This window comes from Dipodomys ordii, unplaced genomic scaffold (assembly GCF_000151885.1).
Source record: "Dipodomys ordii isolate 6190 unplaced genomic scaffold, Dord_2.0 Scaffold68, whole genome shotgun sequence".
Classification (NCBI taxonomy): Eukaryota; Metazoa; Chordata; class Mammalia; order Rodentia; family Heteromyidae; genus Dipodomys; species Dipodomys ordii.
In genome coordinates this window covers 3,003,860-3,023,536 of record NW_012267284.1, presented here as the reverse complement: position 1 = coordinate 3,023,536, position 19,677 = coordinate 3,003,860, and the positions used below count along the sequence as shown (strand labels likewise).

The 19,677-nt window shown below is 48.6% G+C and overlaps 1 protein-coding gene across 1 annotated transcript in view; it reads left to right on the top strand.

Annotated features, from left to right (window-relative positions):
* Window positions 1–19,677, top strand: part of Iqce (IQ motif containing E) — a 39,379-nt gene that overhangs the window by 4,221 nt on the left and 15,481 nt on the right. The window contains exons 4-14 of the mRNA XM_013023365.1: window positions 6,074–6,202; window positions 6,995–7,065; window positions 9,399–9,512; window positions 9,612–9,662; window positions 12,167–12,237; window positions 13,391–13,463; window positions 13,677–13,726; window positions 16,052–16,212; window positions 16,914–16,969; window positions 18,217–18,443; window positions 18,948–19,052. Of these exons, the coding sequence (XP_012878819.1) occupies window positions 6,074–6,202; window positions 6,995–7,065; window positions 9,399–9,512; window positions 9,612–9,662; window positions 12,167–12,237; window positions 13,391–13,463; window positions 13,677–13,726; window positions 16,052–16,212; window positions 16,914–16,969; window positions 18,217–18,443; window positions 18,948–19,052 (1,108 nt within the window). The remainder of the gene's footprint in view (window positions 1–6,073; window positions 6,203–6,994; window positions 7,066–9,398; window positions 9,513–9,611; window positions 9,663–12,166; window positions 12,238–13,390; window positions 13,464–13,676; window positions 13,727–16,051; window positions 16,213–16,913; window positions 16,970–18,216; window positions 18,444–18,947; window positions 19,053–19,677) is intronic.

The window sequence follows — 19,677 nt, the reverse complement described above, 5'->3', positions numbered from 1 at the left end:
GTGTGTGTGTGTGTGTGTGTGTGTGTGTTGATCCTAGGACTTGAACTCAGTGCCCGAGCATTGTCCCTGAGCTTCATTGCTCAAGGATAGTTCTTCCACTTGAGCCACAACTCTGCCTCCAGCTTTTTCTTTGTTAATTAGAGGTAAGCATCTCAGGGACTTTCCTGCTTGAGCGGAACTGAAATCCTCAGATTTCAGTCTCCTGAATAGCTAGGATTATAGGTGCTACTGGTGCCCAACTTTAAAGGATGCTTTTGAAATTGGAGTTGTTCTCTGAGAAGATAGTAAATTTTGTCAAAAGCTTTTTCTACATCATTGAGCTGATCAAGTGATTTTTGTCCTTGATTCTGTTTGTACAGTGTATTATGTTAATTCGTTTTATGTATGTTGACCATTCTTGAATCATTGAGATGAAATCCAATTTGATCATTGGGTATTGATCTTTTTAAGATGCTGTTGAATTTGCCTTGACAGCATTTCATTGAGAATTTTTGTTTTTATGTTCATTGAAGGGATAAATATGTAATTCCCTCTGTCTCTCTGTCTCTGTCTGTCTGCCTGCCTGCCTATCTGTCTGTCTGTCTCTTTCTCTCTCTCTCTCTTTACTGTGTCATCATCTGGTTTAGTGTTCCTCCCCTATTTCATGGTAAAGTTTGAGGAGTACTGGTGTTCATTAAAGGCCTATTAAAATTCAGCAGTGAATCCACTGGGTCCTGGACTTTTCTTTGTGGAAGATTCTTTATTACCACTTCAGTCTCATTACTTGTATAGTTCTGTTTACGTGGTTTATTTCCTCTTGATTCAATTTTGGTAGGTCAGCTGTACCTAGAAATTTATCTGTTTCGGGCTGAGAAGTTGGCTCAGTGGTAGAGCGCTTGCCTGGGTTCGATTCCTCAGCACCACATAAACAAAAAGAAAAAAAGCTGGAAGTGGCGCCATGGCTCAAGTGGTAGAGTGCTAGCCTTGAGCTGAAGTGCTGAGGGACAGCGCCCAGGCCCAAAGTTTAGGCCCCACGACCGGACCCCCCCCCAAAAAAAAGAAATTTATCTGTTTCTTCTAGATTTTCCCATCTGAGTGTAGGTTTTCAAAGTATCCCCAGATTTCATGATATTTCCAGATTTCATTGATACTTGTTGTACTATCCCCTTTTCTGTTTCTAGTTTTACTAATTTGAGTCTTCCCTCCTCCTTTTGGTTAGATTGGCCAGGGATTTATCAGTCTTAATTTTTTGAAAGAGACACCTTTTTGTTTTGTTGATTCTTTGTATAGTTTTTTTAGTCTCTGTTTTGTTAATTTCTGCCCTAATACTTTTTTTCTATCTCTTAATTTGAGGTTTGACTTGCTCCTCTAAGAATATTAGATATGGGGAAACAAAGGAGGAGGCAACAATGCTTGATAAGAAATGTACTCATTACCTTGCCCATGTAATTGTAACCCCTCTGTACTGTATTTTCACAATAAAAAATAAAAATAAAAAAAGAATATTAGGTATATCATTAAACAATTTGAGAACTGTCTAGGATTCTTTTCTTTGATTCAGGCATTGTGGCTGTAAATATTGTTCTGTCTTTCCTAGTATCCCAAAGGTTCTGGTAGGTGTATTCAAAAGGTTCCCTTTTTTCTGCCCTTATTTATTCAGTGACCAACTGGTCAGTCATTCAACAATATGCTGTTCAGTATCCCATGTGTTCAAATATTTTCTTTAGGTTTTATTAAAAGTCTAGTTTCATTCCATTATATCCTGAGATGCTCTGCTGAGAAGCCTGTGTGCCATGCAGCTGTGTGATGAGATTCCCTATGGTCCACAGTGTTGTTTAGTTCTGAAGTTTTCCTACTGATACTCTGTTGGATGACCTCTATTGGAGAGGGTGGAATATTGAAGTCTCTCACTGTTTCTGGTGCTGGAGTATGTAAACACTTGTAAGTCAGAAACATTTGTTTAGTTGTACTTCAATATCTAGCACTTGTATGTATGTTAATGACTGTTACTTCTCTTAAGGGGTTTTCCCTTTATTTGTATGAAGTGATCTCCTTTGTCTTCTGATTTTAGTTTAAAATATGTTTGTTCAGATATAAATCCAACAGTTTTCAACAGTTTTAGCTTGCTTTGGAGGCCTCTGCTTGGGACCTTTTTTTACCTTTCACCTTAAGGCTAGGTTTGCCTTGGTAAGAGAGTTGTAGACAACACATGCTTGGATAAGCTTCCATTCCACGTCCTTTAATTGGAGAGCTGAGAGTGTTAATGTTGAAATGTCTGTTGAATTTCCTTTCATTTTTTTGTCTTTATGATGTTACATCTTTCATTTGTTTATTTATTCTTATAGTGGCGTTTATCCTTTCTTGTTCTTGGTTTGTCTTCGTGTGTGTGTGTGTGTGTGTGTGTGCGCGCGTGCGAGTGGGCGCGCACGTGTGTGTGATTCCTTTAAGTGTCTTGGCATCTTGAAGTGCTAGCCTTGTATTCATGAATTCCTTTTGTTTATCATGGAAGGTTTTTTTTACTCCCTCAATTATGAAGGATAGTTTTGTGGATACACTTAACCAGATGGTTGTTATATTTCAGGGCTGAAATAATATCCTTCCATTCCATCCTTCCATTTAAAGTTCATTTAGAGTTTGTGTTGAGAAACCTGCTGTTCTTACGGGCTTGCCATTATATGAAATTTGTCTCATCTTTGAGGTTTTCAATATTCTTTCTTTATTCTGTACATTTAGTATTTTAGTTATACTATGTCTAAGAATATTTTCAATTTTGCCTGTTTGGTGTTCTATAGGTCTTCATCTGGATGGGCCTGTCTTTCTCAAAATTGGAGAAGTTATCTGCTGTTATATTGTTGAATAGGTTAATCTGTGCCTTTGGTTTGTATCTGTTCTCTTTCTTCTGTACCCATGTTTCATAAGTCTGGTTTTTCCATGGTGTGCCAGATGTCCTGCATATTCAATCTGTGTTTTCTTAGTTTTGTGGGATTTTTTCAAAGTCTGTGACTGAATGATTTGTTTATTCTACTTTATCTTCAGTCCTAGCTACTCTATTATCAACTTGTTCTGCTGTTAGATTTCTATTGAGAGTTTTGTTTTGTTTTGGTGTTAGTTATTTTTTTTTTTTCAGTACTAGGATTGAACTCAGGACCTCTTCCACTTAAGCTATAGCTCAACCTCCAACATTTTCTTCATTAACTGGAGGTAAGAGTCTCATGAATTTATCTTCCCAGGCTGGCTTTAAACCACAATCCTTAGATTTCCTAAGTAGCTAGGATTACAGGCTTGAGCCGCTGGCACCCGGTATCACTTAAGCTCTTTATTGTGAAGTTGTTAGCTTTTGAGAGCGACATGTTGCCTTGTTTACTCATGAACTTTGTGGTTTTATGCTGAGATATATGCATCTGAGGTTTTTGGTGAATATTTCCATCTTCTGTTTCCTTTTAGTTGATTATTTCTTTTTTTAATTAAATATTTTTATCATCATTACAAAGGTGATACACAGGGGTTACCATTTCATAAGTCAGGTAATGAGTTCATAGTTGATGATTTCTTGCAGGTTACTTAAGTCTATGTAGTAGCTGTATGGTGGTGTACTTTCTTTCCTGTTACTAGATTGGAGGTGTGTGGCTCACAGGTCAAACCTTCAGTTTCAAAGCTCAGGACTCTGAGCTTCTCCACTCGAGGTGAGGAAGCTTGGCTGCAAAAGCTGATGTTGTTGATAAACCACAATCCTGTGTTTGGGGCAGTCCCTGATGAAGACCTCTGCTCTGCCAGTGTCTTTAGACAAATATGGAAGCAAAGATGTATCTTTGTGATCTAGGAAGATCTGAGTTAACCACAGTTGTAAGGGAAGGAGACAGTGAGGGTAACACTAATGAATGAAACCCGGTATTCACTTATACAAGGCAGGAAGGGTGGGAGCTGAGCTTGATGGGAGAGTTTAATGAGAAAATGGAGTAGAAAAGAGGGAGTTAGCATTGTGTTGAGGGGGGAGAAGATATATGTAGAAATGGAATAGATCTCTCTCTCTCTCTCTCTCTCACACACACACACACACACAAAATGATATTTGGACAGTCTAGTTACCTGCAAGGTTTAAGGATGGGGGAATAGAGATGGAAGAAAATATGAGTGAGTGCAGTCCTAATTGTAGACAGAAGGAAAGTACAAATGAGGAAGGACAAAAGGAAGGGATTCAGTTCAGTGGTAAAGTGCTTCCTAGCAAACATGAGGTCCCAGTACTGAAAAAGAAAAAAAGACTGAGCCAGGCGCCAGTGGCTCACACCTGTGATCCTAGGCTAAGATCTGAGGATCAAGGTTCAAGCCAGCTCAGGCAGATAAAACTAGAAGACTCTTACCTCCAGTTAACTAAAAGTGGAGACATGGCTGAGATGGTAAAGCACCAGACATGTGCAAAACAGCAAGCAAGTATATAAGGCCCTGCTTTCAAGTCCCAGTACCAATAGATACTCCACAATATCTTTATTTTTATATATTTGTCTATTTTATGTAATTAAGGAGATGAATCACAGATAAAAAATAATTTAAAAAATTTATTCTTCATAATAACAAAATCAAGGATGCCCTGGAAAAGTATGATTCCTCTCCTTTTCTCTCTCTGTCTCTCTGTCTCTGTCTCTCTGTCTCTCTTTCCCTCTTTTGATAGTACTGGGGTTTGGTAGGGCTTGTACTTGGTAGGCAGGTGCCCCAGCCCTCATTTCTTCTAGATATTTTATATTTTCAAATGTCCCTATTATACCACTATGTAGCAACGTGAGAAAATAATTACAGGTTGAGTCACACAGCTCAAACCCTCTCATAGCTATTTGGGGGTGGGGAGGGACAGTGATCAGGGAATGATGGTTTGAGGCAAAGGATTGGGCATTGTGCTGTGCACCTGTCACCCAGCAAGGGAGGGAAGTACAGACAAGACCATAGTCCAGGCAAGTCTGGACCTGTCTCAAAAGTGAGACCCTGTCTCAAAAGACAGCCAGGGAAAAAAGGGCCTGAGCTCAAATCTCAGTACCACCAAGTAAAAAAAGAAAATCATATTAGATATAATTACACATTTACATGATGGTGACTAAAAGTATAAATATCTGAATAGTTTGGATTAGGCTACCATGATACTGGTAGAATTAGGATATTAGTAGAATTTCTCATTCTTATAAATTTCCCATTATTGTATTTACGGTAAAAATTAAAAGAAATATAAATGAATATGTACATATATAAATTAGTCATAAAGCTGGGCATGGTTTATCTGTAGTCTTAGCTGCTTGGGAGGCTGAAGTAGAAAGAACACCTGAGTCCAGGGGTTCAAGGCCAGCCTGAGCCATCAGTATAGCAAGAGCCCCTTATCACATAAATAAATAAGATAACTGGACCTTTTGCCTTTTTTTAGTTAGTCATAGGGCTTGAACTCTGGGCCTGGGTGCTGTCCCTCAGCTCTTCAGCTCAAAGCTAGCGCTCTACCACTTGAGCCAAGCACTACTTCCCGTTTTCTAATGGTTAATTGGAGATAGTAGCCTCATGGACTTTCCTGCCCAGGCTGGCTTTGAACTGTGATCCTCAGATCTCAGCCTCCTGGGTAGCTAGGCATGAGCCCCTGGCACCCAGCTACCCTTTGCTTTTTAACAAAATAGTTATGATGTAGGTATATTTTTGAATATTTAGTTTTACCAACTGGGTGCTGGTAGCTCAGGCCTGTAATCCTAGCTACTTGGGAGGCTGAGATCTGAGGATCATGAAGCCAGACCATACATGAATGTCCATAAGATTCTTACCTCCAATTAACCACCAAAAAGAAGCCAGAAGTGGAGCTGTGGTTCAAGTGGTTGAGTGTTAGCCTTGAGTAAAAGAAGCTGAGAGATGGTACCCAGGCCCACAAAAAGCAAACAAAATTAATTTTTTCCATTTTTGTCCTAATTTTTTTGTGCTAGTACTTGGGCTGAAACTCAGGGTCTTGTGCTATCACTTGGTTTTTTCACTCAAATCTGGCACTGCACCACTTGAGCCATGCCTCCCCTTCCCATTTTTGTCTCTGTATTCCTGCATGTCAGGGCACACTGCTAACCATGTGTTGGCTTTCCAGAGTCACCTTACTACAGCAAGCCTCGGAAAATGACGTCCTGGCGGTCCCTGCGAACCACAGGGGGGATGCCTCTGAGCAGCAGGCTGTCCCAGACACCGCCGAAGCTCTGGCTGGGCGCTGCTAAACAAGGTACTTGTAGGGCAACTGGAGAGAGAGTGCTCCCTGGGTGTCACCATGCCTGCTGTCTCAGGACACTTGGGTATGATCCTTGGATTTGCTCAAGTGACACAGGGGCCCCTCTTGCTCTTCTGCATCCACTGCTGAGAGGCTGAGGTGTGGCAAGGCCAGCTCCAGCAGCTAACAGAGCCCACAGTGTCATTGATGGGGGCTGTGCAAGCTGTTCAGCATGACGCCACTCCTGGGGGGGACTATACCATTTACATCATATAGCAGGTGCTACGAAATGCTACATTCCAGGGCCTCATGATTTGACCTTGAGGGCCTGTGCTGAAGCAGCCTCAACAGGGATGTCTTAGCCGGCTGTCTTCTGGGTGATGGAGTTTTCTTACAACCTAGGTGCAGAATGGGAAAGCCTCCATTGCCTTTGCATTCAAGCCAGGAGGACAAGCCCAACCCATGGAGTTCACACTCACTGGGAGGGCCCCCACCCAGAACCAGCTGCATCCCTGACTTATCTGAGCGAAGCCATGGGACCAAGAGCTCATCATGCAGGCAATGCATCAGCCCTGCTGAGCATGCTGGCTGGGCTGGGCTGGGCTGGAGTAAAGTGATCCTGGTTACAGCCTTCCAAGTAGTGGGGATTACTGGCTTACCACCAGGCCTGGTTTGTTGAGAGACTTTTGGTCCTTTTATCACTGTCTGCTTAAAAAGGGAGTACCGCTAACTTCCAGCTTTCCACTAAGGGGTAGCCAAGAGTTCTCTCCCTTGTGATGACCTCTGAGAGCCTGTGTGTTCCTCCAGGCCACACCCCAGGAATCACCATCTACAGAGAGAAAGAAGACATGTACGACGAGATCACCGAGCTGAAGAAGGTAGCACCTATCTGCCTTTAACCATGTCAGGGCTTGGGTGTGCCCTCTGGGTAGTCTGAGTGTCACTCACATGCTGGCCAAGTAAGGCCACAGTAGGTGCACAGACGGTGACACCTGCCTTGGACAGCACCCATGCTTCAGCTCCCACCCCTGCCAGCTCCTACTCACTACACTTACTCCAAGGGTGGTGGGCTGGCGATGGTCCCGTGCCAGCTTTCAGTAGCACAAAAGGGGCACTTGATGTGGCATTGTAACCTGTTCAAGTGACCTGCCCACGTGGCAATTCCACACACCCTGTCCAACTTCTGTGCTTTAGAAGCCTGCAGGTAGACAGGGCCTTCATTACAGTCAGTGCCATTTGTGGGCACCTTGAAAGGGGGCTGCCTCACTTAGCCAGCAGGACAGAGGTCATGTACCTGCGCCCATAGCCACACACTTGGTGAGGTGGGATGGCCTCATGTGACATCATCGTATTAGTTCCCATGGATGCTGTTGCCTGAGCAGTTAACTGGGCTCACTCTGTCACTTTAATCTCCGTGTGGCCCTCCTGGCTGGCTGCACTGTAGAGCTATGTGTGTGTGGACTGCAGTCAGTTAAATGAGGCCTGGCCGTTGTCTGGGATCATAGGGGGAATTCCCATTAGGTTAAGAGTCAGCTGCGTGGCCTTGGGGAAAGCTTCTCCACCTAGAGCTAGGCTTCTGGGAACAAGTACCAGCTTTCTTCAAATGCATATCTGGATAAAAATTAGCCTGTTTCCCACACTCCCAAAGGTGTGGGCTGCGTTTCACTGCTGTGTTCTCAGATCCTGATCATCACCGCAGTTTCCTGTGCACAGTGCCTCTGCTTCCTGTTAGAAAATTGGGAAAGTAGCCAAGCATGGAGGCCATGCCTGTAATCCCAGCTACTTGGGAGGCAGAGACAGGAAGATCTCAAAGTTGAGGCCGGACTGAGCACCTTAGTGACACCTGTCACAAGTAAAAAAGATAGGGCTGGGGACATACTGAGTGTCAGAGCTAGAGTGGGGTTTGAACCCCAATACCCTCCCTACATGAGGTATAATCATGCTGGCTTCATCAACTTGTTAAGAAATGCAATAGAATATCCAGGTTGTGGTCAGAACACTGCCTCATGCACAGTGGGAATTTGCATGTCCTGGCCGTCTGGGTGCTCATGGCTGGGTTTGTAACCGCTCTTATGCTTTCCAGTTCTGTCGTTCCCATTTTGTTCTGTGTCTTCTGTTTAATTTTCTCAAGCATGTTTGCTGAGGAAACATTTCTAGGAGGACTGTTGAAAAATCTCATTCAAATAAGACTTTTCTGGTCCTTTATATGAAGAGTTCTCCACTGAAACATGTAGGGTGTTACATCATGAGACTCTGGCCCCCATGACATTGTTCTGGGAACACCTCACCACATCTAAGCAGGTGGATGTGCAGCACTGACTCTTGTGGCATGCTAATGGGGATTCTACTACCCCTAGACCTGCTGTTTGGTGACCTCAGCAGCCCCTGGCTCCAGCACCCCTGGTGCCTGCTACCTAGCCCAGTAGTATGGTGCCCCCTTGTGGTTGTGCCTGGGCTGTGTCATGGGCTGCCTACCCTTAATTGAAGAGAACAATCTGGGGGGCTTTTTAGTAGGGGACCAGAATGGGGCTTGAACTCAGAGCCTCTTTCTCTTACTTGCTTTGATGGTCAAGGTGTGACTTGACCACTTGAGCTATATAGTTCATCTTCCACTTGTTTTGTTTTGTTTTGTTTTTGCTGGTTTATTAGAGATAAATGTCTCACAGACTTTTCTGCCCAAGCTAGCTTTGAACTACAGTCCTTTAGATCCTAGCTCCTGAGCAGCTAGGGTTACAGGTGTGAGCCACTGGCGCCCAATTCATTTTGGAGGCTTTTATTTCTGCCAGTTGGTGTTAACTTCTTCACACTCCATCCAGATGAAGTAGAAAGAAAACCAAAGGGGCTTCCTGTTCTATATCAAAGTTTCACTTCCTTTCCTTCTCTTCCTCTTTCCCTGTGGTGCTGGGATCAAGCCCTGGCCCTCACGATGCTGGGATATCCCCCACACCAGCCAACCTGGGATTAACTTACACTGGTCAGGTTTTTAGGTTTCCCAGAATGCACAAACCTTTTCCAAGTGAGGACATTAAACGTTCTTCATCTTTACCACCACCTCATAAAAGGTCCTTATTGTGACCCACCATCTTCCCAGTCCGCCCCAAAGGGAGGCAGACTTCTTTGAAAGCTGCTTGTGGCTCAGGATGACCCTCCGGGACCATGTGTCCCAATGTGAGCTCATGTGTCACATGTGTGCTGGCCCTCTCTGCTCCAGTTGCTGCACATGCAGAAAAACGACGTGGACCTGATGAGGACGAAGCTGCGGCGCTTGGAAGAAGAAAACAACAGGAAAGACCGGCAGATAGAGCAGCTGCTGGACCCAGGGCGGGTAAATCAGCCATGGCCCATGGGTGGGGTGGGACCTGAAGCCTGGGGATGGGGAAGGGGGGAGGCACCTACCTCTCCTGCTTCTGTCCACTTACTGCAGGGCTCTGACTTCATCCGGACTCTGGCAGACAAGAGGCCTGATTCTGGCTGGGTGAGTAGAGCCTGCCTCCAACATCACAGGTAGGGACACTAAGGACTATACTTGCACAAACATTGCTGAGGGGAAGAGGGGGACCAGAACTTTCTAGAACTGTTCACAGAGCCATAGAGTGATAAAAAGATGCCTCAGGATTTGTTATAAGGAATAAGATGAGGTGAGCAGGCTTCACAGAAGTAAAAAAATGAATGTCAGAGATAAGAACCAAGGTGGCAGCTGGTCCAGTGGACAGCTGGGTTGTGATACACAGGCAGGGCAGCCCATGTCCTTGACATGGTGGATCAGGCAGTGTGCCCCTCCGCAGAGTGACAGGCACTGGGGCTGGGGAGGCTGCAATGTGGCCGTGCTGAGGCATCTGGTATACCTGCCAGGTGACAAAGGAATAAAAGAGTCACCATCCATGGATGGGGTGCATGCCAGGTGACAGAGGAATAAAGGAGTCACCGTCCATGGATGGGGCACATGCCTGGTGACAGAGGCATGGAGGAGGTACCGTACCGTCTGTGGATGGAGAAGCCAGTTTCCATGTTACCCAGTACAGAGAGTAGGGTAATGATATGACTCATGCATTCTATAACCTAGAATCAACATTTGCATAAAAATCCTCCACACTAAGTTGGAAATGGAACCATATAACAAGAGGGAGGATGAAACCAAGCAACCCAAGAGTTGCTTTCTGCCCAGAATGTGTCAAAAAATCTCTACAACCCTCAAAAGAGAACCATCGTCTGAAATGCAGCACATGCGTGATGTGTATGAGGGGAAATGTGCTGTATCTCGTCAAGGCAATGAGGGCCTGCCCCTGTGTTCTTACCAAAGGTTTCTGGATGGATCTGGGTGCTTCCACAGGAAAGTAGTTCTATTAATCAAGTAACCAATGAATGAAGTTAGTGGCAGCATCATAGAGTGTTGCAGCTGGCCCTGGGCCATCCCCACCCTCAGCCTCTGGAGCAGTGGGGATCACAGACCACACTCCTGGCTAAGCAAGTGTGTTTGGTACCGCAGCTGTGCTGTGAGGCTGTTCAGTTTGCACAAAGGTGTGACATGTTTGCTCTTGTGTAACAGAGTTCCTGAAATCATGGAACAGATTTGCCTAAGTCAGGTTCCCCTGGCTGCACCAGCTCTGTCCCAGCCCAGTCATCCCAGCACCAGGACGTCCTTAGAAGAAATTAGACTGCTGAGCCAGGGCTGGTGGCTTACACCTGTAATCCTAGCTACTCAGGAGGCTGAGATCTGATGATTGCGGTTCAAAGCCAGCCCAGGCAGGAAAGTCCATGAGACTTATCCCCAATAAACTACCAGAAAACTGGAAGTGGTGCTATGTGGCTCAAGTGGTAGAGCGCTAGCCTGGAGCTGAAGAGCTGAGGGACAGCACCCAGGCCCAGAGTTCAAGCCCAAAGAGGGAGAGAAAGAGAGATAAAGAGAAAGAAAAGAAAGAAAGTAAGTAAGTAGGAAAGGAAGGAAAGAAAAAGAAAGAAAGAAAGAAAGAAAGACTGCAAGAAAGAAAGACAGCAAGAAAGAAAGAAGTTAGACTGCTGGGCAAAGCCCACACTGTAAAGCAACAAACCACACAAAAGATCAAAACTACCTTCAGTGACAGCAGAACTGGTGTGCCTGGCACCTACACAGTATTGTTAGTGAATGTTACTGCAAAGGCAGTAGTTGGTCAAATGCTGCCCACTGCAGACATGTGGAACATGCCTGTAATCCCAGCTACTTAGCAAGCTGAAACCTGACAATCAAGCTTCACAGTCATACCAGTCAAATGGTTGGGGGTTTTTTGTTTTGTTTTTTGATGTGCCAGGATTTGAACTAGGATTTGAACTCACAGCCTCATCTCTCAGCTTTTGCATTCAAGGCTCTCTGCCACTTGAGCCACGTCTCCATTTCTGGCTTTTTGCTGGTTAATGGGAAAGAAGAGTCTCTCAGAATTTGTATGTCCTGTTGTAGAACAGTGCAGATGTATACATATAGGAAGAGCTGGGGGTCAGGAGGACTGAGAAGGGCAGCTTGCACTCTCCAGTGTGCTGGTGTGCCTGCACTCAGCGTGTGCACCCAGCAGTGGGCCCCTGCACAACAGGTGCCCTGCGGGCTGGGCAGGTGCCTGCTGAGGGGTGGCAGGCGAGGAGAGTGGCCTCCTCCATAAAGCCATAATTGTTTTGAGGAAAGACAGAGGGTCTCATTAGCTTTCTGGAGAGAAGTGGTGGACAGTGCAGCCTGCCCATTCTCCCAGGCATGCAGTGTGCTCAGGGACTGCTGCCACCACTGGTGCTGCTGCCACCATTGCCTGTGTCTTGTGCTCTTTGTCCCCTGCACATTGAGTGAGTTGGGCAGTGGCCTACATGGCAGGACAGCATTAGGAAAGAAGGAAGGATGGACAAGTGGAAGGGGCCAGTGGGGTGGGATTGTGTGACTCATATGGGCCTGAGCCTCCAGCAAGAGTAGGGAGAGCTTAGGTTCCAGAGATGCTGGCTGAAGTGGCCTCCCTCTGCCAGCAGGTCATCACTGGGCTCAAGCAGAGGATCTTCCGGCTGGAACAGCAGTGCAAGGAAAAGGACGGCACTATCAGGTGTGAGCATGCCCGCCCTCGGCCCCTGCCAGCAGGGACCGACCGCTTGCTCCTGCATCTCTATTTTCTTGCTAGTGTCTGTTTGTCTCCAGCATCCTTTTCTTGGTCGCTGGTGCCAAATCTACCGTCTCCCCATAATGCCCCATTCTCTCCCCTGGCTACATGGCACTGGGCCTGTCTTGCAGTTGGTCTGTAGCTTAGCTGTCCATGTTTCTTTCCCCATCTTCTTTTTTCCTGGTCTTTTTATTTATTTATTTATTTTTGGTCGGTCGTGGGGCTTGAACTCTGGGCCTGGGCGCTGTCCTTCAGCTCTTCAGCTCAAGGCGAGCGCTCTACCACTTGAGCTACAGCGCCACTTCTGGTTTTCTGGTGGTTTATTGGAGATAGGAGTCTCATGGTCTCTCCTGCCCGGGCTGGCTTTGAACCGTGATCCTCAGATCTCAGCCTCCTGAGTAGCTAGGATTACAGGCGTGAGCCACCAGCGCCCGACATTTCCTGGTCTTTTTAGTGCCAAGAGAATGTTGTCTTGGTTGTAGTTAATGCTGTTTAAGGGACACCGTCACCAGCTTGGTAGTGCGTATCGCTCAGGATTGAGTGTGAGGCCAGTCTGAGCTACATAGCAAGACCGCTCCCAACAGAGGGACAAGGGAAAACCGCGTCCACCTGTCTGGTCTGTGTCCTCTCCTGTGGACCCCCCTCCTGTTTCCCCTCCTGCAGGCTCCACTCCTGTGGACCCCCCCCACTCCTGCATCCCATCCTGCAGTCCCCCACTCCTTGTTTCTCTTGGAGTCTGCTTTTGAGTTTCTGGGTGCTCCACTCTCCTGTGTCTTGGCACCTATAGTGTGAGGCCCTTAGCATGTCAGGAACCCGAGACAGAAAATAACTCTTAAACCTCATCCCTCTCTTCACCCACTCCTCCCTGGCCCTGGTGCTCTGCGGCTCATCTGCTTGCTGAGGCAGCCTGAGGCAGCCTGCTTGGGAAGGGCTGCACATGCATCCTCTGTCAGCCGCTACACTTATTGAAGGCCAGAGCCACAGAAGACCTCTTTCCCATCCCAGTTCTCTTCCAAAGTCATCCCTTCCCTGAATGTCCACATGGCCCTGGACCCTGGCCTTGCTGTGGTAACTCTGAACTTGGGTTTTGGTTTTCCAGCAAACTTCAGGCAGACATGAAGACTACCAACCTGGAGGAAATGCGGATCGCCATGGAGACCTACGACGAGGAGGTACGGGTGCTCCTGATGTGGGCAGGGTGCATGCTCTCAACCAGGCCTGTTGGGAGAAGCAACTGCCAGCCAGGGTCATGCTGGCCATGCATGCGCAGTGCAGCATGACCACAAGTCCCAGCAGCTTAGTGTGTGGTCCCACAGGAGGCAGAAATGGGGAAGGCTGATGGCATACTCACATGTTTTTCTGACACTCTCATTTGGTCCTTCCAGATCCACCGTCTCCAGACTCTGCTGGCGAGCTCCGAAGCATCAGGGAAGAAGTACGTATTGCTCAGCGCTGGTTTCTAATGTTTCTGCCAATCCTGCAGCAGGTAGCCCCTTCAGGAAGCGGCCCCTCCCTCACGTCTGCCTTGGCAGCAGGGCCCGTGGCTGCATCCTTGTGGGGCAAGAGCTGCATGTGCGCACCTGGCTTGCTGCTGTACCTCGTGACTATGCCTGCTACAGTTGACCCATACTCCACACATGACTCATTCCACCTGGCACTTTCCCACTAGCACTGCCAAAGGCAGACCTGCCTTACTAAGCAGATCCTTGAGCCACTGCTTTTACCCGAATCAAAGGCTGGGGCCTAACTCAAGTGGTAGTGCCCTTGCTTAGCATGCTTGAGATCCTGGGCTCAGTCATCAGTTCGGCGAAGCTGGACGCAATAGCCTGTGTCTATAAGTTCAGCTGCTCAAGAGGTGGAGATTGAGAGAATCTTGATTCAAGACCAGCCTAGACAAAAAGTTTACAAGACCCCATCTCAGCCAATAAAAAGGCAGACTTAGCTGGACATGCCTATAATCCTGGCTGTTCAGGAGACTGAAATCTGAGGATCAAAGCTGGCACAGGCAGGAAATTCCATGAGACACTTATCTCCAATAAACTACCAAAAAGCCAGAACTGGAGTTATGGCTCAAGTGGTAAAGCACCAGCCTTGAGCAAAAGAAGCTCAAAGCACCTAGGCCCTGATTTCAAGCTCCAGGACATACACAGTAGAGAGAGACAGAGAAATGAGTATTGTTCCGTAAAGTTCCCATGAGCATTGGGTCAGCAGAGCCTGCGCCTCAGCTCTGGGTGATTCAGGCTCAGGCTCTGGCAACCTCCATGCTCTCAGCAGCAGCTTTCTGTGTTCCTCCTTACTCTGTCTGCCCTGCCCTAGCCGGGCCCTTGTACGCATACCTTCATGGCCTCATCACATGCAGAAAGCTGGACAGTGCTTCAGCTGTGCCCTGGGCCATCTCCAGCAGTGACCTCACAACTCAAAGCCACAAAGGTGTAGTAGTGTCTTTCTGCCCTAAACAAGCAGTGAAAAGAGGGTTTGTCTCCCCATGAGAGGATGGCATGGCCTCAGAGATTTCTCAGCCCTCCACACATGCATGGCTCTCCTCAAAAGCCCCATGAGCACTGGTTTTAGTTTACAGGGATTTTTTTTTTTGGTAGTTGTTTTGGTTTTTTTTCTGGCACTAGGGTTTGAACTCAGAACCTCACACCTGCTTGGCTTTCTTACTCATGGCTAGCACTCTACCACTGAATTATGCTTCTAGCCTGCCTCTTTGCTGATTAATTGGAGATGGGATTTTGCAGAATTTTCTGCCCAGGATGGCCTTGAACTGCATTCTTATGGATCTCAACCTCCTCTAAGTAGCTAGGGTTACAGGTGTGCACCACTGGTGTTCAGCTAATTTGCAGATAAATCTTTTTTTTTTTTTTTTGATCGATTGTGGGGCTTGAACTCTGGGTGTCAACTCAAGGCTAGCGCTCTACCACTTTTAAGCCACAGCACCACTTCTGGTTTTCTGGTGGTTCATTGGAGATAAAGAATTTCACAGACTTTTCTGCCCAGGTTTGCTTTGAACCTCAATCCTCAGATCTCAGCCTCCTGAGTGGCTAGGATTACAGGAGTGAGCCACTGGTGCCGGCTCTGAATACAGTTTTTGTTGTTGTTGGTTGTGGGCCTGAACTCTGGGCCTGGGCGCTGTCTCTCAGCTCTTCAGCTTAAGGCTAGCACTCTACCACTTGAGCCACAGAGCCACTGCTGGGTTTTTCTGCTTATGTGGTGCTAAGGAATTGAACCCAGGGCTTCATGCATGCAAGGCAAGCACTCTACCACTGAGCCACCTTCCCAGCCCCTGAATACAATTTTTATAATAAGAATAGGAGTACAAAGCTGGGCACCGGCAGCTCACGCCTGTAATCCTAGCTACTCAAGAGGCTGAGATCTGAAGATCTTGGTTCAAAACCAGCCTGGGCAGGAAAGTCTGAGATTTTTATCTCCAATGAACCACAGAAAACAAGAAGTTGACCTGTGGCTCAAGTGGTAGAGCGCGAGTCTTGAGCTGAAGAGCTGAGGGACAGCACCCAGGCCCAGAGTTCAAGCCTCATAACTGATTAAAAAAAAAAAAAAGAATGGAGTCTATCACGGGGTTAACATTTTATTTGGGGTTCAGAGTTAGTGTTCCTATTTGACTGTAGATTCTCAACTGTAAGACCACTCAGCTCCCCACCAGAAAGAAACAGGCCAAGACTTGAAGCTCATCTCTCATTGGAAGCCATTTTAAGCCAGTCAAGAAACCTAGCCTCAGCCTTGCCTCTATTGTTGCCAGGCCCTTGATGGAGAAGCCTGGCCTGAAAAGACAGAGGAAGATGAGCAGCGCCCTGCTGAACCTGTCCCGCAGCGTCCAGGAGCTGACCGAAGAGAACCAGAGCTTGAAGGAAGACCTGGACCGCGTGCTAAGCAACTCGCCCACCGTCTCCAAAACAAAGAGTATTTCCCGCAGACCACTGGTGGGGAGGGGGAGCGGGGGGACAGACATGAGGGAGGAGGTAAGGTCTCATTCTGCCAGGGGAGATGTGAGGTGGCCCCAGTGATGTGAAGGGCATGTGCTGTGGGCAGCTTGTTCTAGAAAGTGGATGTGTCGGCTCAAAGAAGACATGTCGGGACCCTACAATGTGGCAGCCATGTTCTAGGCCCTGGAGGTAGAGCAGGATGGGATCAGAGCACAGGCTCCCCTGCCATGGTGACCACGCGGTGGCATGGCCTGTGGGGCAGGTGAGGTCTGAGGCGCGGGAAGGTGGAGGCAGGCCGTGGGCAGTGTGTGGGTCTGCTGAGTGTGGAACCAAGGGAGGCTGCCTTGAGAGCAAGCAAGAGCAGGAGTCGAGGAGAAGAGCAGGTCAGCCCTGCGCTCAGGAAGACTGGGAAGTAGCCCGAGAAGCAGCTGTGCCAGAGGGCTTGGAGTAAGTACCAAGGATGGAGCTTGGGGTTTGGCAAGGCAGAAGTCCTTGGCGACCTTGCTGGGTTAAACCAGGATACTTCAAGCATTAGTATTGTGCTTTCGGACAGCCCTTTCATGTCAGTCGTCTCTGGGCCAGGAATTTGTTGATAGCTGCACAGGGGGAGGCAAGGAGGCCATCACTGAGAAGGCCATGCAGCTACAGAGGCCTGTGTACACCTGCCCTTCCGGTTAGGTTATGTGGACTGGAGCAAGCCCCGGCTGCTGAGACGCATTGCGGAACTGGAAAGGGTGAGTGAGTGGCGCGGGCTCCGCCAAGGAATGCACAGTGAAGACAGGTCGCCAGATGGGTGTGCACAGTGGCTGGTCAGCACGTGGCCCCAAGCACAATCAAAGAGCACAGGCCCTGAGGACTAGATTGGGTTGGTTTTTGTGTGCTGGTCTCAGGACCTGGGTTCTGTCCCTGAGCTTTTTACTTAAGGCTAATCCTCTACCACTTGAATCACAGCTCCACTTCTGGGTTTTGTTTTGTGGGTCTTCCCCCCCCCCCGAGAGTTAATTGGAAATAAGAATCCTAAGGACTCCTGCCTGGGCTGGCTTTAATCCGTGATCCCCAGATCTCAGCCTTCTGAGTAATTGGGATTACAGGCTTGAGCCACCAGCACCTGGCTATGGCTCTCTTTTTATAGAGATTTAGGCCAAATGATAGAGCGAGCTCTTGCCTACCCAGTACCGCCAAGTAAACAAACAGCCACAGAGCCCGCATGAGTGAATGTCCTGTGTAGCCACAGGTGGGTGCACATGACCCTTGAGTCCCCACAGCCCAGTGGTGCATGCATCCTGTGGACTCTGCTCTGCAGTTCCTCCAAACTCTTCTTTACCCCTTGTGACTCTTGAGGGTGCGGGAAGCTGTTCTTCCAGCCAAAAAACCTGGGAGGTGGCATTTCCTCAGCCCACATGGGTGTGCCTGGTCCTGCATTCCACTATGTCCTTCGGCTCTTTGGCAAAGCAGAGCAAACCCTAGGGGAGAACACTTGAAATATATTCGCACATATCCAAAGTAGCACATGTAAGGCACTGCCATGCACTGTGGTGTGTTACAAGTAAAGCTGGCTGGGAGATGCAAGCAAGTGGGCAGGGCAGGACTGTGAAGTGGGAGCAGTAGTCCCAGGCCCAGGGGAATGAGGTCAGCATGGTCAGTGTGACCCAGGGTTCTGCTGGCACAACTGGTACCTGGTTCAAGGTGGAAAGCCCTAAGGGGGGACTGCTTGACTTGAAGGGGAGAGCACAAATAGAAGAGGCACTTAACTCTCACCTGCCTCCTGCCCTTTTTGCTGCTGCCCAGAGGCTCCGAGGCCACCCCTTCCCCCAGCCCCTCAGCTGTCCCCCTCCGATCCCGGGTCCCACAGTCACACTTCCACATACTGGAGCCTTGTACGTGTGGCTCATGGTCCATGAACAAAGTGTTCTCCATGGCTCATCATCATCTGGCTTTCCCAAGTGGTAATAATGTTCACAAATGTCTATGTTGCCTCCAGAAACTGAGTTCGCAAGAGGGTGTAAAGCTCCCAACCACAGAGCTGGCGAGGCTGAATCCTCTGCCCCCGTCCACGTCTAGCACGTCTGTGCACAAGCTACCAAAAGCTCCACCACCGCCTCCACCGCAGCCACCACCACCATCGGAGGAGCCGGAGCCCCTGCAGGAGGCCATGCGAGAGCTGCGGCAGGAGCGCAGCTGGCTGCGGGGACAGCTGCTGGAGTTCGAGTAGGTGCCTGTGCCCTTGTCCCGGGCAGGCCTCCACCTCTCATGTCATGGGGTGGACCACACCTGTCTCCCAGTGGGCTGACTGCCCTGTTTCCTAGAGAGAAATTTGTGTGGCGAGTGAGATCTGAGGCAGAGTGATCTCAGATTAGAAAGGCACCACTTCTAGGTTTTTCTGCTTATGTGGTGCTGAAGAATCAAACCCAGGGACTCATGCATGCAAGGCAAGCACTCCACCACTGAGCCACCTTCCCAGCCCCTGAGGGGGTTCTTAATGAAGCACATCACTTCTGACAGCATCTATGAAGCCACCATTTAGGGATCCCTTCCTTCGTGACAGACAGGACTCTTCTCCACACTTGAGGAGTGTCTAGCTCATTTACCAGGGGGCCTGGGTCTCCATGTGCAGCTGAGGTCTGTGCTGCTCTGCTGAGGAAGCACAGCCATCAGGCACTGGGGCTCCTGGGCTCTGCAGGCAACCATGGGAACCTGGTTTTGTGCCTTCAGGGTGGAAGTGAAGCAGCTGCTGCACACGAAGGCCAGCCTGGAGCAGGAGCTAGAGAAGGCCAGGAAGGAGGAGCAGAAGCAATGGGAACGTGAGCAGGCTCTGCAGTAAGTGGCTGCATCTTGGGCAAGGACTGGCGCACTTGCACCTTCCTGTCTGGCGGGACACCCCTGCCCCTGGAGTCTCAGCGCACAGAGGCACACCTCTTCCTGGGTGCTTGCACCAGTGTTCTTTTGCCTTTTGAGTAAAACTCCAAACCCCAGGACACAGTGGGACACAGCGGGGACACAGAGGGGACTCAGCGGGGGACACAGCGGGACACATCAGTGGACAAAATGGGACACAGCGGGGGACACAGCGCGGGACACAGCAGGGGACACAGCGTGACACAGCGGGGGACGCAGCGGGACATAGCGGGGGGACACAGCGAGGACACAATGGGACACAGCGGGGGACACAGCGAGGAAACAGCGGGACACAGCGAGGACACAGCGGGGGACACAGCGGATCACAGCGGGACACGGGGGACACAGCGGAGACACAGCGGGACACAGCTGAGGACATAGCAGTACCCAGAGGGACAAAGTGGGACACAGCGGGACACAGCGGGACACAGAGGGGGACACAAAGGGACACATCGGGGGACACAGCGAGGACACAGCAGAACACAGCTGTGTCCCGCTGTGTCCCCCGTTGTGTCCCGCTGTTTCCCTGCTATGTCCCGCTGTGTCC